Below are 19,921 nucleotides of genomic sequence, written 5' to 3' on the forward strand. Positions count from 1 at the left end.
TTCATACTAAAACAGTCAGGGCTTTGTCTACAGTGGGGAAAAGAACTGAGCTAGAGAATGTGTTAACTAACCTAATGTGATGTTAAACAAATTTTGCACCAAATGTGGATAAGGAAAATCCTATTTAAAAATGCATCAGCTGGTCATGGTTACATTAGGCTTAACTTCACTAAAGTCTATGCATTTTAACGGCTGTAAGACATTGTCCATGGGTTTAATCCTGCAACACAGAAGTCAATGAAACCTTCACTATCAACCTCAATGAGTGCAGGATCAGGCAGTATTTTTGAATCACCTTCCATATTTACAAGTCAAAGCTAGGAGCAATTTGACCCGTTATGTATGGTTTTGATTAAACAATGAAAAGGAAATAAATATACAGGACATATTCCCAAATCCCCTGCAAAGCTTGGGCCTGTTGCCATTGACTCTGTTGGGAGCAGGAGCAGGATCCTTAGCATTTTAGTATCTTTGCTTTCTGTACTCTAAAAACAGTTTGATTTGATTACACATAAAACAAGTCATATGCTTGAAATTTATTAGACTGGAAAAGTATGCACCAGATCATTCTAATAAGCAGAACAATGAATCATCATCTACATTAGAACTAACTATATTCGGTTCAGATCAGCGAGTGCCTGGCTCCACATCCTCTGCTTCTAGGGCGAGACTCACCCTTCAGCTCTTGCCTGGATTTTCCTTTCATCAACCCACTACTCAGCCACCCTTTTGCCCTTTCCTGCACTGCCTCACCCTATAAAAGGAACAGAACAATAAATGCAAACCTTTCAAGTGTGAAAATTCCAGTGCTGGGAAATAATTATTTATCATTTTGTGGCTCAAACAGTTTACAAAAGCTAGCGGGAGAAGAGTGTGGAGGGGGGAACTCACCTAATTCTGAATGTTTATGTCTGTGAATATATTGCAAGGTGATCAGAGATCCCAGATTTTTTCAAGGCCTGCTCCACTGTCTTAGATGTTCCACAGTTAATAGAGATTTTGTTGAATTATATACATAAGCCAACACTAACGCAGAAAACTTACAGTGACAGAAAGGTTGAATTATGAAAAATAAAATTGATATTACATTAAATCAGCTAAACTACATTAAACAGGTGGTCAGAGCAAGGGGTGTGTCTCCTGTTCTTGGCTTTGCCACTGACTTACTTCTCTATGTCTCAGTTTATCCATCTATGATACGGATATGATACCATTTTATAAACTTCCCACAGGAATTTTGTGATGTTAAATTTATGCTTTTTTAAAACCTTGGATGAAAGACAGAGAATTGTAAATTATTGCTATTAGAACATTATAAACTACAAATTAAAGAAAATAATCCAGGGACGAAAAGTTATAAGTAGAGCTGGTCAAAAAAAAAATTAGATTAAAAATGTTTTTCAATAAATTGGAAATGAAAAATGTACCTGTAGACAAGCGCTTCTTCACTCACGGTACAAATCAGCTGGAGACCTCTTACTTTGCAAACCCCCACGTCCTTTTATTTTCCTGTGTTCATTCCCACCACCATCTATATACAACTCTGCACAATTCAATTCGAGTTTGGCAGCCACCCGGGGGACAGCTAGTTCCTGTTGCTAGCTAGGAGCAGCAGTTCCTCACTCCTTACTCCTCCTGTTCCCCTTGATGGCAGCTGCACTAGCGGGTTCTGAGCTAACAGGGGCTCCTTCAGTGCCTCTTAGGCCAGCACCCTGTTACAGTACCCGTTCCCCTGAACACATACTTCTTACTCTCCTCCCATCCCTTCTCCTCTCTGCCCTTTCCCTCACTCCCCGGTTTTCCTGCTGAATTCAACAGAATGAATGATGTTGGGGAATTCTGTTTGTTTCATTTTCTTTCTTCCTTTTGCAGCTTTGCAGTTTTTGAAAGTTTCTTCAACTTTGGACAACCTGCAGCTCGTTAAAAAAAGAAAGAAAAAACCCCTGGATATCATTTATTCTATTGTATCCAACAATAAAATTAAAAAGAAAGAAAGAGGAAAAGCAGTGGAGAGTGGGAAAAAAAACAAAACAAAACAAAAAACTGAAAGATCAAAAGATATAAACATTTTGAGAAAAATCTTCAAGAAAAGTTTCAGGCACCAAAACATCATTCCATTTCTAAATCCGTGGAACAAAGATGATTTCAACATATACTGCCAATTTTTTTCATTTTTCGACCTGCTCCAGTCTGTAGCTAATGGAAACGAAGAATGAAAACCATCCTAAAAATTAATCATAGATAGGACCACATGCTATATTTCAGATTCAAAGTAAAGCTTTCCCAACTTTAGGGGTATTCTCATCTTGCTTTCACATATGCATATGATTCCAATACTGTAGCATCTTAGCACTTCTCAGCCTTCAGTGTATCATCATAGCAGCTCTGTGAGGCAGGGAAATGCCTTTATCCCCATTTTACAGGTGGTGAATGGAGGCTAATAATTATTATTATTATTAGCGTACTGTGAACTATAAAAAAAAAAGTTGTAAGTAAGACTAATGCCCAAATCCTCAAAGATTTAGGTGACATCAATGGAAATTAGGCCCATAACTACCTTCTGAAGATCTCAATTTAAGTGACTTGGCCAAAATCATGCAGAAAGTCTGTGGTAGAGCAAGGAACTGAATCCAGGTCTCCCAAACCTCAGGTAAATGCCTTAAAAAGCAGACTACCCTTCCTGATCCAATTTGCATGTTTAGCAGGATAAGAGCTCTCATCTGGAATAACAGTGTGGGCAAGTACCCCAAGCACTCCTTTCCTGAGGTTTTGCTTTATTAAACAAAAACAATAAATTCTCTTCCCAGGGATCCTCTCTCAGGACTGCTCAGACCTAGATCAGAGGTGGGCAAACTACGGCCTGTGGACCACATCTGGCCTGCGGCACCGTCCTGCCCGGACCCCGAGCTCCTGGCCCGGGAAGCTAGCCCTGGCCCCTCCCCTGCTGTTGCCTCTCCCCTGCAGCCTGAACTCGCTTGCTCCACCACTGGCGCATGCTCTGGAAGGCAGGGCTGTGAGATCCTGGGGCAGAGCAGCTGCAGAGCCTGGCCTGACTCAGTCTCTGTGCTGCGTGGCAGCAGCGGCGAAGGCATGGCCTGGCTCCAGTCGGGCGGCACGGTTGTAGCGCCGTCAGCCACCAGTTCTCCAAGCAGTGCAGTAAGGGGGCACGGAGCAGGGGAGGTTGGATAGAGGGCAGGAGAGTTTGGGGTAGTGGTCAGGGGGTGGGAGGGTGGATAGGGGTTGGGGCACTCAGGGGAGGAAACAGAGGGTTGAGTGGGGACAGGGGCTCCAGGGGGGCAGTCAGGAAGGAGAGGGGAGGCTGGATGAGGGAGTGGGAGGCAGTCGGGGACAGGGAGATGGGGCGGTTGGATGGGGCAGGGGTCCAGGAGGGCCATCAGGAATGAGAGGAGGGGTTGGATGGGGCGGTCAGTGGCACGAGTCCCGGGCGGGGGCACAGACAGGAAGTGAGGGCCAGACCATGACCCCCTCATCTAACCGGCCCTCCATACAATTTACAAAACCTGATGTGGCCCTCAGGCCAAAAAGTTTGCCCACCGCTGCCCTAAATCCTCCTTCCCCCAGAGAGAAACATCTGCCTAACAACTCACATGCCTTTAGATTTCCAAGAGTTACTACTTTAACGTCTATGGAATTTAGCCACCTTATCTGACATCCACACCTCAAATGCTCTGTGTTCCGTGGAACACTTCATGTTTTGTCCAAAATACATATACAGGTCCCACATGCTGTAAGGAGGAGGAATCAACTTTTTTTTTTGGCGGCGGGGGGGGGCAGGGGGAAGATCAGTATTTATTTTGAATCTTGTGACCGCTATATAAGATTTTCTTACCATTCTTAATGCTTTTAGCATTTGATTAATGCTCCTCGTAGTCCAGGACCCAGGCGACTTGGCACAGGTGGAGGCTTACCAGGCCGCCGACTCGGCAGCCTCCTCCGCCTGGGTCAACTGGGTCAAGAGCTCTGGCCTGGTGGTCTGGGACTGGTGGCAGGCAAGCTCCCTCCCATCTGCGCTTCAGCCCATCCAGTGGAGCGCAGGTCCACTGATCTATCTCGGCGTTTACCTTTCTGCCACACATCCTTCTCTGCAGGAAAACTGGTATGGCTTAACGGGCAGGGTGACATAGCGGCTCTGGAAATGGACAGGACTACTCCAGTGCCTCTCCCTCCGAGAGAGGGCACTGGTGCTTAATCAACTAGTCCTGTCCATGCTTTAGTAGCGACTCAACACCCTGGTCCTGGCCCACCTCCAGACAGTGATTCTGGAGTTCTTTTGGCTAGGACTGCACTGGGTCTTTGCAGGTGTCCTCCACCTTCCCCTGGAGGGGGCGTGGGAGGGGCAGAGCCTGGAATGTCTACTCACTCAGGTCCATGTCTTCCGCCTCCAGGCCCTGCAGAGGTTCCTTTATGGTGCAGGAAGTCTGGTGTGGACAGTACTGGCGCACGCCTTCCTGCACCGCTTCCGAGGGCTCCAACAGCTCTTTTATCTCCATCCGAGAGGTCTTCTGCGAGACCTCTCTGGGCTGCCGGTCTTCTACCAGGACCTCCTCTGGACCTGGAAGCTGTGCTCAGCGATCAGGTCCGTGCGGCCACCGAGTGCGCAGATCTCCTCGCGGAGCCGCTGCTACACAACCCCCAGCTCCATGTACAGGTGGCGGAGTCCCCCTTAGTGCGCCAGAGGTTGGTCCTGGCAAAAGTCACCAGAGTCGGAGACCTTCTTGACTATGACCGGGGAGACTGGCTGGATCCCCTGACGCTCGCTCAGCGCATGAGGCTCTCCAGGCTCTTCAGGTCTCGTACTCCCCAGCGCAGTTGACCCCTATCCTGGACACCTGCCCCTTTTGCAGCGTGAGGAAAATCTTGGCACACATTTACTTGGAGTGCGCCAGGCTGCAGCCCCTATTCCGGCTCCTCACAAATATTTTGTTATGATTTTGGTTGCACTTTTCCCCTCACCTCCTTATATATGCACTCCCTATCCATGGCCCCACACTGCCACGGGACCTCCTGGTCAACCTCCTCCTGGACCTAGCTAAAAGGGCAATTTATAAAACCAGGGAGAGGAGGCTGGCCGATGGGGTCTCCTATGACTGTGAGGCCTATTTCCGACCCTCTATCCATTCACGCATCCGGGCAGAGTTCCTCTGGGCGGCATCCATTGGCTCCTTTGATGCCTTTGAGGAGCTGTGGGCGCTGTTTGGGGTTCTCTGCTCCGTGTCCCCGTCAGGTTCCCTTCATTTGACTCTTTGACCTCACTCCTGTCCCTGTTATCTCATTAGTTGTGCCCTGGAATCATTCAGTTTCCAGGCCCAGTGGATCCTTCCTTTAGACTGGGGGGAGGTCCTAGAGCCCGCTCACCTCCTGGATCCCAACAGGAATTCACATGCCTCAGTAGGTCAGCATACTCACTTAGCCCAGGATCAGTCCCTGCTACCAGACTAGGACATTTCATGCTAACAATGCCAACTTGTTACTGTTAATTACAAATGGAAAACTGTTACATTTCTTAAAAGCTTACGGCGATAATGGAAAGCTTTCTAGATATTTCAGATTATTATTTCTGCAGTTATACCAATTCTCATGTTTTTACCATGTCTCTCAGAATGTTTGGTGTTAGATCCCGGAGGCATGAATCTCAGCTCATTAAAAAAAATAATCTTATGGTTGGAGAGAAATGCTTGACAGTGTGAAACCTCAAGGACCAAGAATCAGAAAGCAAATTAAAAGACCTCATTTAAAAGAAAATCTATTTTTTTAAGTTGATCTCTTGATTTGGGGGCATGGGGAGGGAAAGGAGGGCTGACTTATAAGTTTTGATTACTGGGGATTGGCAAGTCTGGTACTGCAGTAAATCATGGATCCACCATGCTAGCGGAGGTACAAACAAGAGTCAACAGGTAGAGATTCAGAATATAATAATCTACATAATGCAGAGTCCTATTATAGGCACTTCATGCAGCAATATCCATAGTTAAAGTTGCCTGACACTTTCAACTGTAAGACTGTTTTCAGTTGTAGACATATAAAATTTTGTCAAACTGTTGCGGCTGAAATGTTTTATGTTGGTCATCGCCTAAGGCACCTTTCCACACTTTGGAAAGTTTCAGCTAAAACAGTTCAGCTGCTTTCGAGAACGAGGTGAGGGGAAAATGCGTTGTTTTGCCCATGTTAAAACTACCTTACAATAGTTCTGGCAAGAAACTCCAGAGCCTCCATGCTTTGCAGCAGGGACTTAACATTTGGCAGGAGGGTCATGCTGGTGTTAGCGATGTGCTTTTTTCTGTCCTTAAAAAAAAAAAAAAAAAAAAGAGCTCAAATCATTCCTAGTTATAAATCTCTGAAAAAAAAATGCACTTTGCATATGCTCAGTATTAAGAATCTGGAGGACATTTTCTCTAAAGATTCTGTCTGCTTCAAGCATATGCCCTCCCCCTCACAGCCTCTATATGCTAACCAGACAGTGCATGCACCATCCCCACAGACCAAATGAACATGTCCCATCCCAAGACTGAGCAGGGCTTCTCCTGCAATTGCTCCTCTCCGCTGCTGTGTGCCAGAGTGGGGCTAGGTGCCAGAACTGAGAGCAAGTCGACTATCTCCTCTGTGTACTCACCGCTCCCCCTACCAGTGCCCAGGCAAAGAAGAGGAAACACCTTGACTCATATGCAGAGGGGTGAGAGAACGGCACAGGAGCAGAATTGAAGCTGGTGGGGAAAGGGGTCAAGAATAGAGCTGGTTGGAAATTTTCAGACAAAACTTTTTTTGCGGGTGGGGAGTCATAAAATGCTAATTTGTCAAAACCACAAACTCTTCATGGGAATGTACCGAAAAACGTCCATTGGGAAAGGCTTTCCAGGTGCAGGATGTAATTGCTGGTTAAAACCCACCCCAGAATAGCCTGGGATGGAGGAGAGCAGCACAGCCTGAGTGTCCCACATCCCAGGTGAGTGCCCTAACCACTGGCTATCAGCTATTTTAGAGCAGAGCTCTCTCTAGTTTTTCTTGAAAAACACTGAAAGGTCTTGGTTTCATTCTGATGTGGAATGGGAACATTTCTGAAAAATCTAAAAATTTCATGGGAGGGGAAAACTTTTTCCCGATCTAGCTAGGAGCTGGGAAAGGGCAAGGAACACGGATGGGAACAAGGGGTGCATGAGATAAGCTAAGGCTAGTGCTGAAGGGGAAGGGAGAAGCAGGGGTGAAAAGGGGCTTGAAAAAATAGTATCTAATCACATAATTAAAGACTGTCATACTACTACTCACAAGAGGGCAAAAATAAGGTTGCACAGGAAACCTTAATTCCGGCATTTCCTAACTTTTGAGTGCTTGGAGGAAAAACTTGACATCTGCTTTGCTTCAGTCAATATTTAACATCTCAGGTCAAAAAAATATTAGCAATCACCTGAAGAGAAATTAATACTGTGATAGACCCAGGCCAGTTGGGTACAGCAGAATAGCACACGGTAGGTATACTGGCCACTGGATTAACAGTTTTCTGCTCTCTGACTGACCAGAGCAGGGGCTGCTCCAGGCTAATGAGAACACCTGACTCTAATTAACCTGCAAAGAGTCAGGTGAGGCCATTCAGCTAATGTGAACACCTGACTAATTAAAGCCCTGCTGATACTATAAAAAGGGCTCACTCCAGTCAGGCAGGGGAGAGGATGTGCGGCTGAAGGGCTGGTTAATGAACACACCCTCAAACCACCGTTAAGGGAGCCCTACGGTGAGAGTGAAGATGGGAGAAGCAGGAGAGCTGTGGGGAAGTGGCCCAGGGAAATGTAGCAACTCTCGCAGTGGAAGGCTGGCTGCCAACAGCTGCTACCATTAGGGTCCCTGGGCTGGAACCCGGTGTAGAGGGCAAGCCCGGGTTCCCCCCAACCCACCACTACAGGAACATCTCCTGGGAGCGGAAGTCAGGTCCCTGTCAGGACAGGAGGCTAAACTGTTCTGAAATAAGCTCCCAGGGACAACAGAGATTGTGGGAGTTCTCTCACCAACCTCCTTGCAGGCCTATGATGAAGAGGGCTCAGTAGACTGTAACCCTGGCCCTAGAGAGAAGGGCTACGTGGAGGGTCACAGTAAGTCACTGAAGCTAGCATAAACCGCCTAGAAGCGCAGGACCCCTGGGAGCAAGGCCAGAGCTCTGCCACAATACATACAGTATATACTTAATCAGAATCAAATCTTGGTTGGTTACTCTACAGCTGCTAACTGCTAGAGCAAAGATTAGCCCTGGAAACAGATCACTGTATCCATGGTCAAGTGTCATTCAATTTTTAACTTTAACACATAAGAAGGTACTTTGTTAACTACTAGGAACCAGGAGGTCATTATTGCTACTATAAACTGTGAAAACGGAAAAAACAACCATCTGGTTATGGGACTGGGGGAGAGCCAAGGGCTCTCAGCTCCTCCAGCTGGTTACTGACTGCCAGGAAATGCCCTCACCATCATTCATTATTCCTTAGTCCAAAATTTTGTTTAGCAACCTGTTTCTTTTTTAAAAAAATGTTTTCACAGTCAGGGGAACTTCCAATTTGTACTGAAAATAAATGGCAAAAATGTGAATCAGCTGTTATTAAAGCCTCCCAGACCGCAAGGACAAATGTTGCTATGAACATTTCACTTCTGCTCCTTTGGCCAAAAGATGTTTACAAAGTTTTTGCAGAATGGTTCTCTCGGAAACTATATCAATGTAGTGCTGCCACTCCACTGCCTTACACATTATAATTCTTTTCCGGTCTTCACCACTTGAACGCAGGAGCAATGTTCAGGAAAGCATCTACAACATGGGGCAACACTTATTTAATTCAGCAGATCTGTTTTGGCCTTCCAGAAGTATATCCACTGAAAGCAGACTGCATGCTACAGACTTTGGTCCCAATCCTGCTCCTTTGAAGAGCTCTGCTGACTTCAGTGGGGGTCTGCTCATACAGAGGTCATTGCAGGAACAGATTCTGCTACCCTTACTTGTGTTAGCTGGTGCTTACTTCACCCTTGAAAAGGTGGCAACGTCTGATTTTTATTAATTAATTAGGAGCATTATTTCTTAACTATCAGTTAAATAGTGATAGTTTTAACATTAGCTGATGTGTTAAAATGACATGATTATCCAGCTCTAGTAGGTACCACACAACATGTAGTGCCCAAGTCCCAAAGAGATATGCCCAGAAATATCAAATACACTCAACTTTTGGGGAGGCTTCCAAAACCTTGCATAAGAATCCAACAGTGGAAACAGCATGCTTTTTTGCTATAGAAATGGACACAATGTTTTTAAGGTATTAGGTGGTTTTTTTTAATATACAATATGATTTTCGCCAATCACAGTCCAGAATTAATACACGTTTAATGTATTTTCACACAATTAACATTTACAGGCCTGATGCTAAGAGGCCAACTGCCACTGAAGTAAGATCAGAGCATCTATTTTTAATGATGCAACTTGTTTCCAAATGCACTATACCCTAAACAATTAATGTTTTGGACTTGCCCCGAGTAGTTATTTATAGCACCAGAGTATACTTACAGATAAAGAGGATTTTAGTCAAACACATGAAAAGGAACTGGAAAACCAGAAGGGTCATTCATTGCTTCTGTTTCTCAGGCAATTAACATTATCTCAAAAATACAGTACTGTGATGGAGAGCAGAGAGTTAAAAGTACCAAAACAGTTGCCCCCTCAAGCCCAATATATACAATCACTACTAAAGTCACTCAACATAATTATAATTGTTGTGCTATACTGGATCACTGGAGGACAACTCTTGCTTCCAGTGAAGTCAATGGCAAAACTCCCGTTGATTTCAATGAAGCTAGATTTTGGCTCTTAAATCTTAACTCTGTTTAATCTGGCAAGTGTTAACAGTTTTGTTTGCACAAAATTTAATAATGTAATTCAAGTAATAATCTTGGATATTTGTTATATCAGTTGATTTAAAGGGTAGTTTAGGCTCAAAATCTAGGATTTCTTAAAGAAAAATATTACAAAGCTCACATAAGAAGAAATTGTAATCAATTATTTTCTTTTAACTTGCAATTGAAACTCTTCCCTTTGAATTTAATCATCCACTGGACATGCGTGCAAGGCTGACAAGGCAGTATTACCCTAAAGGACAAGATCTGCAAAGTGAAACTGACCAGGAAGAGAAGCAAAAACTGGCCTGCCTGCTTCAGCTTTTCAAGATAAATATGATGCAGAAAGCAAATAAATAGCATAAGGAGTACATCAGACTTTGTAAATTTTTAGTTTTATTCATGTAAAGCACTACTTGTAATATAGATCATAAGAAACCAGATGAAGGATGTTTTTGTGATTAAAGCATCAGAAGTTTAGGTTCTATTCCTGCCTCTACCTCAAACTCCCTGTGTGACAAATTGAGTAATTTTGTCACATTTAATTTTAACCTGACAGTGTCCTTTTAATTAGAGCTTTGCATTTTTTCTAAACTTACCTGGAATAATCAGAAACAAGAGCCTGGGGAGAGTTTTACTTTCAGATTCCAAGAGGTCTTTCCAGGGCCCACACTTTAAGACCTGAGTAGCAGCTCCACAACAGTAAATAAATTCTTCATACAGAGGGACCTGCTCTTCTGATCCTGGTCCCGTGCTCTCTGCTAAACAGAACAAGAGGCTGTTATAACATATCAGTAATTATCTATGTATGATTAGCACCACAGCACTACACACCATCATTAAACCATAAATAACCAAAGAAACCCAGTTCCCATGTCCAGTGTTCAACTAAACAATGGCCTGTTTCAGTGACAGCTGCTTTATTAGACTGTAGACATTTGTATAAAGATACAGAGGCCACTAAATTGATCAATGTGTACGGCAGAGTCATGCACCCCCAATCAGGCTATAACACAGTACAGCTGTTCTACCTGCTACACCTCTGGGTCCTTCCATATTGCAATACATCTCATATTGTAAAGCTGCCAGTGCAAAGACTGACAGCGGGGTTCCTGGACAAGGAGAAATCACCTCCATAGCTATATAATTTACAGTTTTTACTTTTGGTCCAATAACAGGAAATAGATAACAGAGAAGGATTACTTCATATTTACTAAAACAGGACAAGGAGGTCCTCATTCAACAAGATAAACTTTCAACAATGTGAGTAACCCCACTGACTCAGATGCTTAAAAGCCAGGCATCTGCTTAAGTACCTTGCTGAACTGTGGCCATAGTAAGACAACTGGGTTCTATGCTAATGCACAAAAGATGCTTTGCTCCAAACTCCCTGTGTGACTTCTTGGACAAATCACTCAATAACTGCTGTGCCTCAGTTTCTCACCCCATAAAATGGTGATAAGGAGAGTTAAGGAGAGCTGTGGCAAATGACAATGTTTATAAAGTGCTTTGAGAGCCACAAGTGGAAGACACTAATACTGAAGATGCTACATGTTGTATAACAAGACAAGCCATCACTGCAAGTGGACACTACTGACCAAGTAACAGACGTAACACAGCATCACCATTAAAGTGAAGCTGTCAGCATCAAATCTGGTCTTAAGTACTTTAAGTTACTGCTTCTGTCTCTGAGTTCCCTTTGCAAGTTATTATGGATTCTACATGACATATTCCTAACTTTTTAAAGAATGTTTTCCTCTCCCCTGAAACTGAGTGCAAAGACCCAAAACAAAACTAACAGTGGAAAACTGACTAGCTAAGAACCAGGTCCTGCATTCAGATCCAAGCAAGCAGGCTATGGAACTCCAGGGAGCTCTGTGTGCGAGCAAGGTTCTACCCAGGTGGCTATAATGCGCAGATCCTTGCCTAAAAGGACAGAAACAGTGCACATTAATTAGGCACAACTGCACACTAAAAACAAACTGGAAGAAAAAAAAAAAGAGGGAGAATATTTTCCCCCTTAGGCATTACATGAAACAATGGTAAGGCAGTAAAAATTATGTCCTCCTCTTTAATCTCACTATGAATAACAATTACTCTCTGCAGCTCTGAGATGGGTACTCACCCCACACTTACTCTGATGGGGCTCATGGAAGCCAGTTAGGCCAATTAACCTATTAGGCTACAAACTGAAAGAAAGGTGGAGAGAAAGGCCCTAATTAGGGGAAGCTCACCTGTGCAGCAACCGTCAGGCAGTCAGGCAGGAAGAACTGGAAGTGCTAATAAATAAATACAACTATGACATTGTTGGCATCACTGAACCTTGGTGGGATAATACACATAATTGGAATGTTGGTGTGGATGGGTATAGTTTGCTCAGGAAGGACAGACAGGGGAAAAAGGGAGGAGGTGTTGCCTTATATATTAAAAATGTACACACTTGGACTGAGGTGGAGATGGATATAGGAGACGGAAGTGTTGAGAGTCTCTGGGTTAGCATAAAAGGGGTAAAAAACAAGGGTGATGTCGTGCTAGGAGTCTACTACAGGCCGCCTAACCAGGTGGAAGAGGCGGATGAGGCTTTTTTTAAACAACTAACAAAATCATCCAAAGCCCAAGATTTGCTGGTGAGGGGGACTTCAACTATCCAGATATATGTTGGGAAAATAACACCGTGGGGCACAGAATAACCAATAAGTTCCTGGACTGCATTGCAGACAACTTTTTATTTCAGAAGGTTGAAAAAGCTACTAGGGGCGAAGCTGTTCTAGACTTGATTTTAACAAATAGGGAGGAACTCGTTGAGAATTTGAAAGTAGAAGGAAGCTTGGGTGAAAGTGATCATGAAATCATAGAGTTTGCAATTCTAAGGAAGGGTAGAAGGGAGTACAGCAAAATAGAGATCATGGATTTCAGGAAGGTGGATTTTGGTAAGCTCAGAGAGCTGATAGGTAAGGTCCCATGGGAATCAAGACTGAGGGGAAAAACAACTGAGGAGAGTTGGAAGTTTTTCAAAGGGACATTATTAAGGGCCCAAAAGCAAGCTATTCCGATGGGTAGGAAAGACAGAAAATGTGGCAAAAGACCACCTTAGCTTAACCACGAGATCTTGCATGACCTACAAAATAAAAAGGAGTCATATAAAAAATGGAAACTAGGTCAGATTACAAAGGATGAATATAGGCAAACAACACAGGAATGCAGGGGCAAGATTAGAAAGGCAAAGGCACAAAATGAGCTCAAACTAGCTATGGGAATAAAGGGAAACAAGAAGACTTTTTATCAATACACTAGAAGCAAGAGGAAGACCAAGGACAGGGTAGGCTCACTGCTCAGTGAGGAGGGAGAAACAGTAACAGGAAACTTGGAAATGGCAGAGGCGCTTAATGACTTCTTTGTTTCGGTCTTCACTGAGAAGTCTGAAGAAATGTCTACCATAGTGAATGCTTATAGGAAGGGGGTAAGTTTAGAAGATAAAATAAAAAAAGAGCATGTTAAAAATCACTTAGAAAAGTTAGATGCCTGCAAGTCACCAGGCCTGATGAAATGCATCCTAGAATACTCAAGGAATTAATAGAGGAGGTATCTGAGCCTCTAGCTATTATCTTTGGAAAGTTCTGGAATCTCTCCCGTCTCCCATGAGACTGGAAAAGGGCAAATATAGTGCCCACCTATAAAAAGGGAAATAAAAACAACCCAGGAAACTACAGACCAGTTAGTTTAACTTCTGTGCCAGGGAAGATAATGGAGCAGGTAATTAAAGAAATCATCTGCAAACACTTGGAAGGTGGTAAGGTGATAGGGAATAGCCAGCATGGATTTGTAAAGAATAAATCGTGTCAAACCAATCTGATAGCTTTCCTTGATAGGATAACGAGTCTTGTGGATAAGGGAGAAGCAGTGGATGTGGTATACCTAGACTTTAGTAAGGCATTTGATACGGTCTCGCATGATATCCTTATCGATAAACTAGGCAAATACAATTTAAATGGGGCTACGATAAGGTGGGTGCATAACTGGCTGGATAACCGTACTCAGAGAGTAGTTATTAATGGCTCCCAATCCTGCTGGAAAGGTATAACAAGTGGGGTTCCGCAGGGGTCTGTTTCGGGACCGGCTCTGTTCAATATCTTCATCAATGACTTAGATGTTGGCATAGAAAGTACGCTTATTAAGTTTGCAGACGATACCAAACTGGGAGGGATTGCAACGGTTTTGGAGGACAGGGTCAAAATTCAAAATGATTGGACAAATTGGAGAAATGGTCTGAGGTAAACCGGATGAAGTTCAATAAAGATAAATGCAAAGTGCTCCACTTAGGAAGGAACAATCAGTTTCACACATACAGAATGGGAAGAGACTTTCTAGGAAGGAGTATGGCAGAAAGACATCTAGGGGTCATAGTGGACCACAAGCTAAATATGAGTCAACAGTGTGATACTGTTGCAAAAAAAGCAAACGTGATTCTGGGATGCATTAACAGGTGTGTTGTAAACAAGACACGAGAAGTCATTCTTCCGCTCTACTCTGCGCTGGTTAGGCCTCAACTGGAGTATTGTGTCCAGTTCTGGGCACCACATTTCAAGAAAGATGTGGAGAAACTGGAGAGGGTGCAGACAAGAGCAACAAGAATGATTAAAGGTCTTGAGAATATGACCTATGAAGGAAGACTGAAAGAACTGGGTTTCTTTAGTTTGGAAAAGAGAAGACTGAGAGGGGACATGATAGCAGTTTTCAGGTATCTAAAAGGGTGTCATCAGGAGGAGGGAGAAAACTTGTTCACCTTAGCCTCCAATGATAGAACAAGAAGCAATGGGCTTAAACTGTAGCAAGGGAGATTTAGGTTGGACATCAGGAAAAAGTTCCTAACTGTCAGGGTAGTTAAACACTGGAATAAATTGCCTAGGGAGGTTATGGAATCTCCATCTCTGGAGATATTTAAGAGTAGGTTAGATAAATGTCTATCAGGGATGGTCTAGACAATATTTGGTCCTGCCATGAGGGCAGGGGACTGGACTCGATGACCTCTCGAGGTCCCTTCCAGTCCTAGAGTCTATTAGTCAGGGCTTCTATAAAGCCAGGGAGCTGATAGCACAGAGAGGCTGCTGTGAAGTATTCTGCAATTACTCTATGGGAGCAGGGAGGTCTGTTTGGGGCTATAGAAACAAGTAGCCTACAGGGAAGAGGGAGTTCTGGGTCTGGCAAACCCAGGAAAGGAGGGAAGCCAGGTAGTTAGAAAAGGCTCAGGTGAAAGGCAGAAAAGTCCAGAATGGGACAGACCTCAGTTGCTCATTAGAAGGCTTTTGAGCTGGAACCCGGAATAGAGGGTGGGCCTAGGTTGCCCTACCAGCCGCTGGGGAAGCGGTACCATGAGGCAGTGAATGGGAAGACAGCTGGTAAGGAAAGGTTTTGTTACCCCAGAAGGGGGAAACATGCACAGGGAGGTGACTGGAGGGCCAAGTCACAAAGAGGGAGCACACTGAGCCTCAGAGAGTGAGAGAGAAAGCAGCAGCCAGGCGTGCGGTGAGCAGCAGAAGGGGGGCCTCACATCCGCAAAAAGCTAATCCCCAGCACTCCACCTGCAGTGAGTGGACCCCATGACAGGCTCAACAAGACTAACATACTAGTTTTACTAAACACGGAATGGGAGGTGATATCAGCATGACATACTGATGTGTGTTACCATCATCATCCCTAATTTGTATTCAGGTAAGGCCCAACTGAGATCAGAGCCCTCATTGTGGTAGGTACTGTCCAAACAGATAGTAAAAGACAGTCCCTACCCTGAAGACCTTCTGATCTAAATAGATAAGTCAGATAAAGGGTGGCAGAGGAAAGCATCAGAGAAGTTACTTGCCCAACATCACAGCCAGTCAATGGTCAAACTGGAAATAGAATCCACATTTCTTAGGCCACAGTCCAGTATCCTGCCTCCCAGCCTTGTGTGTATACTCAACCTCACCTCCACTATGTCGTTTTTGTCTGGGAATATTTATAGGATGCAAGGAAAGGTCTTCATCGTCTAAAGCTACGCTGGCTTGTTCAAATTATATATCCGTGTCAAAATTTTATTTGAATGTTTTCTTAATTCTTTAATTGTCTGAATACAGCAATAGAAAAGAAAACAATGCACTATAATATGAAAATATAAGGGCCACACAAACATAACCAATATGTATATTCATCATTTAGACACTTTCTAGTATCCAAGTGGCTGTCACCTGGGAACTGGATAATTTTGTTAACCAGGAGCTTTTGTTCACCTCTAGACACATCTGTAATATTAGTTAAAAAGTTGTGTGTGTTCACCAACTCACTAGTTATGAATAAGTTTCAGAGTAGCAGCTGTGTTAGTCTGTATTTGCAAAAAAGGACAGGAATACTTGTGGCACCTTAGAGACTAACAAATTTATTTCAGCATGAGCTTTCGTGAGCTACAGCTCACTTCTTCAGATGCATAGAATGGAACACACAGACAGGAGATATTTATACATCCAGAGAACATGAAAAGGTGGAAGTATGCATACCAACAGGAAGAGTCTAATCAATTGAGATGAGCTATCATCAGCAGGAGAAAAAAAACTTTTGAAGTGATAATTAAGATGAATAAAATTGTCATCAACATGAACCATGACACACACATGAATGTTTGCAAGAAAGATCATTTATCAAGAAGTGGCAAGTGCATTTGTCAAACCAAAAGACTTGTAAAGTCATAAGCCTGGCCCTGTTTCAATGTTATTTTATACATATATCATCACTTGGGGCTGTTACCCAAGAAACCCTTAATGCCAACTGGCAAAGAGGTTTCAGTAATGTCCTGATTCTGGTGTATATATTCTGATTCACCAAAGAATGTCATGTGAGGTCTTAAATGTATCAAGGTATGAGCCACCACAAGAATTAAAAAAACAAACAGGTTTTCTGTCAGACAAGAGATCTTTACTCACCTCTCTCTGTGTCAGATGTAAATCAAACACTGAAAACTAACATAATGGATACCTATTTACAGATGAAGTCAACAGAGAAGGAGCACTCAGGAAAAAGAAGCCCTGGGGGGTTATACTGTCTTTATGCACAGAAAAACTTTGGGGAGTATAAGGAGAAGGCAAAGAAGACACGCTCTTTTCCTACACTTACATGGGTAATGCGTTTACATTGATGAAAATGGGATATCAGCCAACCTTGGTCAAAATGCTGCAGAGGACTTTTGGGGGTGAGATAAATTTCTTGAGATAGGAGGTTAACCTAACATAAGAACTGCCTTACTGGATCAGACCAAAGGTCCATCTAGCCCAGTATCCTGTCTTCCGATAGTGGCCAATGCCAGTGCCCCAGAGGGAATGAATAGAACAGGTAACCATCAAGTGATCCATCCCGTTGCCCATTCCCAGCTTCTGGCAAACAGAGGCTAGGGACACCTTCCCTGCCCATCCTGGCTAATAGCCATTGATGGACCTATCTGCCATGAATTTATCTAGTTCTTTTTTGAACACTTTTATGGTCTTGGCTTTCACAACATCCTCTGGCAAGGAGTTCCACAGGTTGACTGTGCATTGTGTGAAGAAATACTTCCTTTTAAACCTGTTAAAGTTTAGTCTCTAGAAAGCATGTTATGATTTTGTTTCATATGCAATCTTTTTGTTGCCAATATTCTGACTCACTAACATTTAAATCTTTGATAATAAACCTATTCTTGTTTTCACTATTCATATATCTATGTGCTGTAACATTAAGCAAGGTGCTGATCCTGAGTGCTGGTGTGTATAGTGGTCTTTTGGGGACAGCAGACCCGCTATTTGTTTTCAGTGGAGAAAGGTCTGAACACTACAGGGAAACACTTCAAAAGAACTCAGGCACTGGAGTGCACCCACTGTTAATCCAAAAGGCAAAGAAAGAGCTAGCATAGCCCAGAAGAGTGTGCTTGGGTGATTAACAAGCTGGTGGTGTCGAGGAGCCAACACCCAGGTAAGCACAAGCAAGACCCTCTCATACTACAGGCAGAGGGGTAACAAGGTGACTCTCAATCTTGGGTTCCCTGAGAACCATCACAGGGGCTACTGTGATAAATGGGCCTACAGGTTTACCCTAAACATAAGCTCAACTGTGAAAAACTAATGAAAGTTCATAAAGTGTCACAATTACTTATAACAATGAATGTTCATGGGAAAAGGTGCAAAAGTGAGACAAAGACTGAATTAATCCAAATGAAAAGGCCTATTGAGATAACTCAAGGACTGTGTTCAGATGATGTCTGGTAAACAAAAGAAGTGTGGAAATGGAAATCTGAGAACCAAATATGGGGAGTCAGAAATGAGGCCTAACTGGTGAACAAAATAATGAAGGGATGGGCAATTCCAGCCATCACTCCCTTTAGGGGTCCTTTAAAAAAGAGAGACTTTGGGAGGTGAATGCAACTATTATCAACTGAAAGAACAGAAAGGAGTGAGCTCTCCATATGACGGCTCACCTCATCCCCTCAACATTTCCTGGGACCACAGGATCCAACATAACATCATTGGGTCTTCATCATCCTAATCCCAGGAAATGTATTGACCAGATCGGGATAAAGAGAGAACTCAATTGACATCAGCAGCTCTGGCTAAATCCCAAACACCATCTCACATGTGAGGTTTAGTCCCTTTCCCCAAACTCCCTCCTTGTGTCTTTTTCCTTCCCCGCCTTATTTCTGCTCTTTCCTATCTCTCTCCTTTTGCCTCCTGTTTAACAGAAGTCCAGTTTACCCAAAACAGCCTGTATATCTTGCAATATTGGTGTAAGCCTATGACCAAAGAGGCAGTTAAAAGCAATGTCTTAAATAGCTCGATAATGGTACAAGTTTGCCAGGTCTGAGAATGGCTGATAAAACCATGCACTGTGCCTGTATCTGACTACACCTTCGCTGCTACAAAGAGTCAACACCAGAGGCAGAAGCTGCATTTTCTACCTTTGCTGTTTTGCACTTTTCTCTCCCCTCTTATGCATGTTTGCCTCGTCCTATCTTCTAGGAAACGGACTCACACTTTAAACAAGAATAGCGATAACAACAGTTTCAGCCCATCTCAACTAACTTTTTCTCTTTTTCCCCAAAAAAGGACAGTTATTACCAGCTAAGGGTTTTTTCCCATCTGAAGACTCTCTCCAGCTAAAGAGAAAGGAAACAAGGGATGTTTTTAAAATAAAAGCTTTGCTTTTAATACTCTGTATTTCAAATGCTTTAACACAGGGGTCCCCAACGCGGTGCCCGCGGGGGGCATCTAAATGCGCCTGCGTCCTGGCCGGTGGTGGAGCATCTGCCAAAATGCCGCCGAATTTCTGCAGCGTTTCGGCAGCGACACCTCTTGATGACGTCACTTGTCGGCGGCAAGTGGCGTAATCAAGAGGCATCGCCACCGAAACGCTGCAGAAATTCAGCGGCATTTTGGCGGATGCTCCACCGCCGCCATGGTCCTTTGTCTGGCCCCCACTAGACAAAAAGGTTGGGGACCACTGCTTTAACCTTTTCTCTCCCCTCCCTCTTTTTTCAGTAACCTTAATAAAGGGTTTTAAAAATTTTTAAAGGTGTATTTGCCATGACACTGAGCAGGCTGAGGTTTCTGTATACCAAATGCTGAACCTTGGTTAAAACTGTTTAATGTTGGACAGTTATAGAGTCATGTTAATACCTTTAATGCTGGTCCTATACATTCCATTGAAATACAACAGAACCAGTCAAGGGCTCACTGAAATCAATGAGCAAACTATCATTAGCTTCAATGGGCATTAGTTTAGGCCTTACATTCTTCCAATTTAAGATCCAGATCTCAGGCCTTTTTAAAAACATTAAGGACAGGTCTAAACACAGCTGGAGCACTAAGTCAATTTATGTGAAATTAGTGCACCGCCCTCTGTGTGGACACTGTTAATTTGAAGTAAGAATATCTATACCAAGGGGCATTGCACCAATTTAACTACATCAATTTCTGAACTGGATTTTAATTAAAATCACAGTCCAAACTGTGTGTACAGAAAGCCAAGATCTGGATGGAGGAAAAAAAACACTTTT

At 43.5% G+C, this 19,921-nt stretch overlaps 1 protein-coding gene across 3 annotated transcripts in view; it reads right to left on the minus strand.

Annotated features, from left to right (window-relative positions):
* Positions 1 to 19,921, minus strand: part of LDAH (lipid droplet associated hydrolase) — a 230,253-nt gene that overhangs the window by 203,621 nt on the left and 6,711 nt on the right. The window contains exons 2-3 of one of the 3 annotated variants that reach the window (XM_050950950.1): positions 10,476 to 10,634; positions 9,551 to 9,657 (exon numbers count right to left, since the gene is read on the minus strand). In XM_050950950.1, coding sequence (XP_050806907.1) covers positions 9,551 to 9,608 — 58 coding nt within the window. In that variant the 5' untranslated portion in view covers positions 9,609 to 9,657; positions 10,476 to 10,634. Of the gene's footprint in view, positions 1 to 9,550; positions 9,658 to 10,475; positions 10,638 to 19,921 lie in introns of all 3 variants that reach the window. The other 2 variants (XM_050950949.1, XM_050950947.1) reach the window with 2 other exon arrangements.

This window comes from Gopherus flavomarginatus, chromosome 4 (assembly GCF_025201925.1).
Source record: "Gopherus flavomarginatus isolate rGopFla2 chromosome 4, rGopFla2.mat.asm, whole genome shotgun sequence".
In the NCBI taxonomy this organism is placed as follows: domain Eukaryota; kingdom Metazoa; phylum Chordata; order Testudines; family Testudinidae; genus Gopherus; species Gopherus flavomarginatus.